This window comes from Tupaia chinensis, unplaced genomic scaffold (genome assembly GCF_000334495.1).
Source record: "Tupaia chinensis unplaced genomic scaffold, TupChi_1.0 Scaffold000086_1, whole genome shotgun sequence".
Taxonomy (NCBI): Eukaryota; Metazoa; Chordata; class Mammalia; order Scandentia; family Tupaiidae; genus Tupaia; species Tupaia belangeri.
The window spans coordinates 5551098-5560036 of record NW_006159548.1 but is presented as its reverse complement, the minus strand read 5'-3'; the positions used below and the strand labels follow the sequence as shown (position 1 = coordinate 5560036).

Genomic DNA, 8939 nt, shown 5'->3' with positions numbered 1-8939 from the left:
TCCCTTCAGGTGTTGCAGAATTTCATGTACACCATGCTGAGAGACAGCAATGCCACTGCGGCCAAGATCTCTTTGGATGTGATGATCGAACTCTACAGAAGAAACATCTGGTAATAAATAAATAAATATGTGTGTGTATGTATATAAACTCTGTCTATGGGTGGTGTGCTTCTGTGGATAGAGGATGAAAGGGTAGATGTATACACACACACACACATTGATGTTTTTGTCCTTTGAGCAGTCAACTCTTTAGTTCCTTTGTAAGTAACAACAAGCATATACACAAATACTTTTCTTGATCTTGAACTCTTTTGTGAGAGTATGAAGGCAATCCAAATGCCTGATAGCACTGGCTGCCATTTTTTGAGCACTTGTTGAGGTTAGGACTTTATATTACTTCATCAAGCCTCAGAACACTCCAAGAACAAATGCATCTTATCCAGAATTATACCCGTTACAACTGTGTTCATAGAGCTGAAGTAAGAGTTTAGCTAGTAAGAGGCAGAGTTGAAATTCAATACCCAGATCTGTCTGACTCTATGATCTGCTCTGTACTCTGCTCCTCTACAGGTCCTCGAGTCAGTTCATGGTACATATTAAAACATCATGTTTCATAAACCTTGGTTGGTTTGTGCAGTGCTCCCAACTCATGTCTTCTGCTTTTCCTACTGACTTCTGTTTGTTTGCTAGAAAAGCAAAAAATTTAGAGGGAAAAAAAAAAAAAGTTCAAAAAAATTTTTTATCCAGACATGATCATTTTAATATTTTATGGTGTTCTCTCTTACTCTCTAATGTGCAGTTTTAAATGTTGTCGGAATTGTCCCGTATTACAGGTTTGGTCTGTTTTTATTTTTATGTCAGAGCGTGCTTGGCTTTACATGAAGGCAGGCGGTGGAGAAAGCATCCCCTCCAGGCAGCCCGGTCACACTGCAATGTTTTTCTTCTAATTCTCTCTGCCATCAGGTCCAGAGCATGCATGCACCCAGCATATTTTTTCAAGCCAAAAAGGCTGACACTCAAAAGCTAATTGGCCATGTGTGGGATCCAGCTTTCTCTGCCCAGCATTGAACCACTATGTTGCAGGACTGGCCCCATAGTTACTTTATTTCCAATGTTTTTGTCCTGCTTACCTTGAGTAGGTCCCTATGTTATTAAAAAAATTCTTCAAAAACTCCATCTTAGTGGTTGAAAATTTTCTGATGTAAGATGGGGCTAAAATTCATTAAATGTTCTACCCATGCCTGACTAATTTAGCAACCTGTAATTTTTTTTTTTTTGGAGAGATTTTCACTGTAGGGCGCGTGCGCTCGCCAGACAGACAGAGAGAGACATAGAGACAGAAAGCGAGAAATCACCCCCCCAGGGGGGATGGTCACGCCGCAATCCCTTCTCCATTCTCCTCTCGGGATCTTGGGCACGCATGCACACGCGCCCGGCGTGAGTTTTAAGCCACCGGGTCCGGGACACGAACCGCGGTCGACTATGTGGGAATCCAGCGACATAGCCATTACGCTAACTGCTGGTTCCCGCAACCTGTAATTTTAAAAAGTATTACAATTATGAATTCTAACATGTCAGAAATGTTTGTGATGGTATTTATTTTTTTACTATTATCTATGCTATGAAATACAGTAGTATAAAACTTTTACTCATCATTTTTCCCCAGGAATGATGCCAAAACTGTCAATGTTATCACAACTGCATGTTTCTCTAAGGTCACCAAGGTGAGCGCGAGTAGTACTGCGTGGACACTCTGTCTCTAGGTGGTGCGCTTCTGTGGATAGAGGGCGAGAGGGTTGGTGTGTGAGGAAGGACTGGGGTGTGGACACACGAGTGGTGTTTAGTGATTCTTGTGTGTAGACCACATCCATAGTCATCTTTGCTTTAGGAGAGTCAGACAGAATTGCCATGCATTTTTAAAGTGCTGTGTAACAAATGAAAGCCCTTTAGGTTTTCTCCTATAATTCTTAACTTTTATTCGATTGAGCTCAGGCAGCTCAAAGACACTGTGTTTGACTTTCGGTTAAAAAGCTATATACTGTCACTTTTTTTCACGGGGGGGTTGTAGAAATTCTTGACAGTCTATTTGAAGGATAATTATATAGAGCCTGGCAGTTTTTATCCAGTTAAAAGATTTTTTCTTTTTAATTATTATTTATTGGGACCAGCAGATGGCATAATGGTTATGTTGCTGGACTCCCACATAGTCAACTACCGCCCCAAAAAAATTGTTTGATAAACCTTGGTTGGTTTGTGCAATGCCCCCAACTCATGTCTTCTGCTTTTCTTACTGACTTTTGCTTGTTTACTATAAAAGAAAAAAATTTAGAGAAAACTAGGAAAGTTCAAAAATTTTTTGAACTTTGAGTCCTGGGCGCATGTGTGTGCATATCCAAACTCCTGAGAGGAGAATGGAGGAGAAGGGATTGCGGCATGGCCACCCCCCTGGGGAGTGATTTCTCACTTTCTATCTCTCTGGCAAGCGCATGCATCCTATAGCAAAAATCTCTCTCTAAACAAATTACTATTATTATTTATTTAACTTTATTGTTACTTCAATTTGTTAGTGCTCACTAGAGAAAGCGAGAGAGGGAAAGTGAGAAAGCAAGCTACCAGGTCCAATCAGCCATGTGGGAGTTCAGCACTTTAACCATCACACTCTTAAAGATTTGTTAATTACATATTTATGGCACACGTAATATTGTAAATGCAAATGAACAAAGGCCCCACCATTCTTGTTTTTCTTTGGATCCTAGTCCAACAGTATGTACGAGGTGAATTCAAAAAGATAATGGTAAAATAGAATTAAAGTATGAATTTATTTCAGTGTAAAATATTATTGAAATCCATGCAGAAATTTTTTTGTTTTTTTTTAAGTTTCTTTCTTCCAGAGAGAGAGAGAAACAGAAAGAAAGAGAGAGACAAGGTACCCAGGGAGGTGGCCGCCCACAGTCACTTCTTCATTCTCTCAGGACTGGGGACATGCACGCACACACGCCTGGTGATTTTCAAGCCACTGGTTCGGGGACTCAGACCATGGACAGCCATGTGGGAGTCTAGCATCTTAACCACCACACCACATGCTGCCCCCGCCTCAGATTTTTTGATAATACCCATTTTTGCACAGTTTTTTTGAAGACCTCATGTAAAGTATAAACTGCAGTATTTTTTGTTGTTAAGTTAAGTAACTGACTATTTTATGATTGGTCTTTAGATATTAGTTGCTGCTTTGACATTCTTCCTTGGGAAAGATGAAGATGAGAAACAAGACAGCGACTCAGAATCTGAGGTTTGTTTAATCATAGCTGCTTCTTAATTTTGTACTTTATCAGGTTTCATTACTGCTCTGAATACAAATTATAAAATCTCTTACTCCTCGAATTAGAAAGAAACTTATGCCACCTTTGTCCTTTATTGTGTTCTGCCATGCCAAGATTTTTATCCTGTTTAGAATTTGTCACTTTATTCAGAAGTTAAATAATTGATAAAACAAATTGATTTAGCCTTGTTCTTAGTTCTAAAGCTATACCTCTATCTCCTGGGTGAATTTAGAATGAAAATTGCCACCAGTATATTTTTTGAGGCAGTGTCAACATAATAGAGGTTTAGAGGGGAATAATAACATGGTACCTTTAAAAGAAAAAAAAGTCGGGACCAGCAGTTGGTATGATGGCTATGTCGCTGAACTCCCATGTAGTCGATCGCAGTTCGAGTCCCAGACCTTGTGGCTTAAACTCACGCCGGGCATGTGTGCGTGCGTGCCCAAAATCCCGAGAGGAGAATGGAGGAGGGATCACACATGCACACGGGCCCAGTGTGAGTTTAAGCCACTGGGTCCAAGACTCGAACCGCAGTCGACTACATGGGAGACAGTCCACCTGAGTGGGATTCAGGCGCTTTAGCCATTACGCCAACTGCTGGTCCCACATCTGTCTTTATATCATACTTTAATAAAAAGCAAAAGCTAAGTATAAAAACAAAAAACAGTGCTGCAGTGAAAATCTTTGTGTGTGCCTGTGCACACGTATGTGCATGGCTTTAACTTGACTTTTAAAGTTGTATTCATTTGTACTAGCTGAGTGCAGAGAGTACAGGAACCCGAAAGTGGCTATAAGGATTCTTCCTTGCTTCTGTGAATATTTTTCTTGATTAAAATTTTAAGAGTACTTTTATTTTTAAGAATGATTTTATTTAAATTTATTTATTTATTTATTTATTTAAATTTGACCAGAGAGGGGACAGAGTAAGAGAGGGAAAATGAGAAAGCAAGCTGCCAGGTCCTGGACTTGAACCACAGACAGCTCTGTAGGATTCCAGCATCCTTAACCACCATGCCACCTGCCGGCCCCATAATTTTAAGAGCACTTTCTTCCTCAGGATGAAGGACCAACTGCAAGAGACCTGCTGGTGCAATACGCCACAGGGAAGAAAAGCTCCAAAAACAAGAAGAAGTTGGAAAAGGCAATGAAAGTGCTCAAGGTGAGACTTGTACCTGGGCAATTAGGTAGGAGTCAATTCACTGCAGAGTATGTAATTTTTAACAAGAGCTTATTCATTTGAATCAACAAATAGCATTTCAAAAGACTTAGAAATACGTGACGAATTTTAAGCACTAATTTTTTAAATGAATAAATATAGAAAGTCTGTGGCTTGAATACATGAATTTGATTATTCACTTTTTTACCTTTTCGATCATGGCTTGTATTAGGGTATGTTTGCTAGACACGTCTTCTCAAAATAAAGAAGTGAAGTACATTTGATATTTTGTAATGGTTATTCTGAAAATCTTTAATTTGGCCCCTTTGGGATGTTTTGTTTTGTTTTGTTTTTTCTTAAGACAGGGTCTTACTGTATAGCAGTTTTCCTGCCTCAGTCTTCTAAGTAGCTTGAATGACAGGCACATGCCTTGTTCTTTCAGACAGGACCTTGCTATGGTATCCACACTGGCCGTGAATGATTTTTATAGCAATTTTCCCTCCTCAGCCTACCAGCTAGTGTGTGCTGTTGTGCTGGACCCATGTGTTTTCTGATGTTTGGGGTTTTTGTTTTTGTGGGAAGGTGCATGCACTTGCCAGAGAGAGACAGACAGAGCAAGAGAGGGAGAAAGCACCCTGTAAAGAGGCATGGTCACACTGTAATCCCTTCGCCATTTATCTCTTCTGTCAGGATTTTGGGCACACACACACATGCCATACATGTTTCTCAAGCCGGTGTTCCAGGACTTGAACCACAGTCAACCACACGTGTTCCAGCTGCCCTAATCACCAAACCATGGAGACAGCTCTTTATTTATAAAATTGTTTAAGTCTCTCAGGTGCGAATGGCTGGAACATCCCAATATTTAAATTGTGTGTGTGTGTGTGTGTGTGTGTGTTTATTTTTTTTTTCTTGAGAGAAATTTTTGCTGTAGGGGATATGTGCTTACCAGAGAGACTGAAAGTAAGAAATCACCCCCCTAGAAGGATGGTCACGCCGCACTCCCTTCTCCTCCATTCTCTCGGTATTCTGGGCATGCACACACATGCCAGGCATGAGATTTAAGCCACTAGGTCTGGATCTTGAACCACTGTCAGCTACATGGGAGTCCAGCAAGGTGACCATTACATCATCTTCTGGTCCCTAAATTTTTTTCTCTAAGAATTATTTTTTATTTAACTTTACTTGTTTATTTTAATTTGACCAGAGAGGGACAGACGGAGAGAGAGAGAGAAAGCAAGCTGCCATGTCTAGGACTCAAACTACGGTCAGTCATGTGGGAGTCCAGCATCCTTAACCACCACGCCACCTGCTGACCCGAGTTCCTAAATTTTTTATGTTTTTTTTTTTTTCTTTTTTTCTTAGAGAGAGGGGTGTCCCTGCTAACATATCACCATGTAACAGTTCTTCCCCTACTGGCACACTTGGGCATAATCTTGTGTTCAGGACTGAAACCAGGCCCCCCAATGACTCCAGTGTTCACAGCAGTGCCCTACATCCTATGGCACCACGAATAGGCCCAAGTTTAATCTTTTTTTTTTTTTAATTTATTTTATTTAGACCAGAGAAGGACAGAGTGAATAAGTGAGAGAGAGAGAGAGAGAGAGAGAGAGAGAGAGAGAGAGAGAGAGAAAACAAGCTGCCAGGGCAAAGATTTGAAACACAGATAGCCATGTAGGAGGCCAGTGCCTTTAACCACTATGCTATCTGCTGTCTCCTTAATAAAGGCAAAGCTACTTTAGTTCTTCTAGTTGAAAAAAAGGCTTTTAAAACTATTTATTTTTCATTAGCCCATTGAATTCCAAAGCCATCATTCGGTGTGGAAATGTTTTTCCTTTCTTTCAGAAACAAAAGAAGAAGAAAAAACCGGAGGTGTTTAACTTTTCAGCTATTCACTTGATTCATGATCCCCAAGGTATTATAATCATGACTTCCCAAGGTCTCGTTGGGCTTGTCTCCACCTTCTTTGTCTCCTGCCTTCATGGTTGTCAGGGATGTAAGATGTGTGGCAATCAACCGTCAGTCAGTAAATGCCTAGATATTATTGGTTGGTTTTAACCTGGAGAATGATGAGCAAAGCTGCATCCATATTTACAGCCCCTCCCCATTGCTCACATTGCTCCAAGTTCTGCCTCTGACGGTTCGATGGCAGCTCTGCCTCTGACGGTTCGATGGCAGCATTAGATTCTCACAGGAACACGAACCCCATTGTGAACTGCACATGTGAGCTGGGTCCCCAAAAGGTTGAGAGTGCTGTCCTAGAGTAACGATTTTCAGTCCACAGCAAAATAAGGGAAACATGGGGAGAACTTGCTCCTCTCAGGTCTGTGTCTTTAACAACACAGTAGTGTTAGGGCATTGTACTGATCAAATGAAAACTTTGTTGGTCCTTTTTTTAAGAAACCAAAAGTCTGGGAAACCCTGTTGTAGAACTCGTTTTCTTTTTTTAAAGAATTATTGAACTTTTATTTATTTTATTTATTTTTTTTTAATTTGACCAGAGAGAGAGAAGGAAAGAGAGAAAGCAAGCCACCAGGTCTAGGACTTGAACCACTGTCGGCCATGTAGGAGTCCAGTGCTCTTAACCAGCACACCATCTGCCAGCCCCTAGAACACTAGTTTTCAAACTAGGTTCTCATTGACATCACCTGGGGAATTTATAAAACTATATTCTTGCTTGGGTCCCGTTAACCCCAGGGATTCTTATTGAGCTGGTGTAGGATGCAGGATCTGAAGGATTTGTCAGGGGCTGACATTCACAATGCTGTCCATACCCTAATGGACGGTGGCACTCTGACCCCTGCTTGAGATCGGTGTTTCTCAAACTCGTAACATACTTGCAGTTCACCTGGGGAGCTTGTTATGGTGTAGGTTCTGACTCAGGGCTGGTCTGAGGCCTGACACAGTATTTCTGACAAGCTCCCAGGTAGGCCAGCTGCTGCTGGTCTGTGGAGCACATTTGAGAAGCCAGGCTCTAGAGAGCTATTCAGTGAGCCTCTGTTATTCTAGATGTTGATGCTAAAAACTGCGGGATCACTGAGACCTAACTGGGCATCATAGAAGGTGTACTCGCTGGTGCATGAACCTTTTCACTGGACTGCTGTCCCTGTGCCTCGTAGATGGTATTGTACAGACTGTGGACCGCGGTGTACTTCTTTGATTTTTTTCTTTTTCAGATTTTGCAGAAAAACTACTAAAGCAGCTGGAGAGCTCTAAGGAGAGGTTTGAAGTGAAAATGATGCTCATGAACCTCATCTCCAGATTGGTGGGAATTCATGAGGTTTGAATTACATTATGTTTCTCTCAGCGCATGTTAGAAGTAGAATTATTCTTGGTAAAGGGAAAGCCATTAGGGATGGTTGTTGCTTTTTTCCTGAAGGTCTATAGTTCCAAAGTAGGATCACCAAGTCAGTTCCTACTAACGTTTGTGCAGTTGTGAATTTGAACTTGAAAACAAACAGTGATTTGCGACTTAAGCATAGTGTGATGGAAATGGAGTTTTACAACGGACTTCAGTTGGACATTCATCTTTATGTTGAACCGTCGTCATCTTTTTTTTTTTTTGGGGGGGGGAGGTTTTTGCTATGGGGCGCGTGCGCTTGCCAGACAGACAGAGAGACATAGAGACAGAAAGCGAGAAATCACCCCCCAGGGGGGATGGTCACACCGCAATCCCTTCTCCTCCATTCTCCTCTCGGGATCTTGGGCACGCACGCACACGCGCCCGGCGTGAGTTTTAAGCCACCGGGTCTGGGACACGAACCGCGGTCGACTACGTGGGAGTCCAGCGACATAGCCATTACGCTAACTGCTGGTTCCCCAACCGTCGTCATCTTTGTTACTTCTCAATGAATTGCCCTTGTTTTGCCCTGCGCTAAAATGGAAAAAAAAATTATTTCCACATAATAAATTTTGAGAAAGACCAGTCCATCTTGGAAGTGTCACATCTTGAAGCTAAATGTTGCCATTAATAACTTCGTCACCTTGATTGAGATCTACTTCCAAGTATTAGTATTTTATCTCTAAAATATGGAGCGTAACTTCTCCAATGTGGTTGGGTTGGTATACAGTAATAAACTGGGACCATGGGTTTTTGGTGACAAACTATACTAAGTTCTAGCCAGGTTTGAAGTTCTGTTTTGTCTCTTGTTCTGAACTCCTAACACCAGTGCTCTTCCTTCCTGTAATCCTCTCTTCGAATTCTGAAAGATCAGCTCTGAGCCACAGCAGGTTTAAAAGTAGCAGAGTGTTACATTTTAGTTGCCTCTGTCCCCTCGTTTATTCGGCATGTAATTTGTTCCTCCTTTTTAGAGTGAGGATAGCAACCTCAATTGAGAGAGTTCTTTTTCTTCGTTTCTATAGCAGATTGAACCATCCTGGGGTGTTATTGCTTATTGAGCAAAAAGGAACAAAAAAGTAAAAAATTATTCCCAATTATTTGTTTTAATGATATAAATATGATG

General features: G+C 41.2%; 1 protein-coding gene across 1 annotated transcript in view; it reads left to right on the top strand.

The window, feature by feature from the left end:
• SDAD1 (SDA1 domain containing 1) overlaps positions 1–8939 on the top strand; it is a 29736-nt gene that overhangs the window by 7230 nt on the left and 13567 nt on the right. The window contains exons 6-11 of the mRNA XM_006142947.3: positions 10–110; positions 1667–1724; positions 3215–3289; positions 4378–4479; positions 6322–6391; positions 7653–7756. Of these exons, the coding sequence (XP_006143009.1) occupies positions 10–110; positions 1667–1724; positions 3215–3289; positions 4378–4479; positions 6322–6391; positions 7653–7756 (510 nt within the window). The remainder of the gene's footprint in view (positions 1–9; positions 111–1666; positions 1725–3214; positions 3290–4377; positions 4480–6321; positions 6392–7652; positions 7757–8939) is intronic.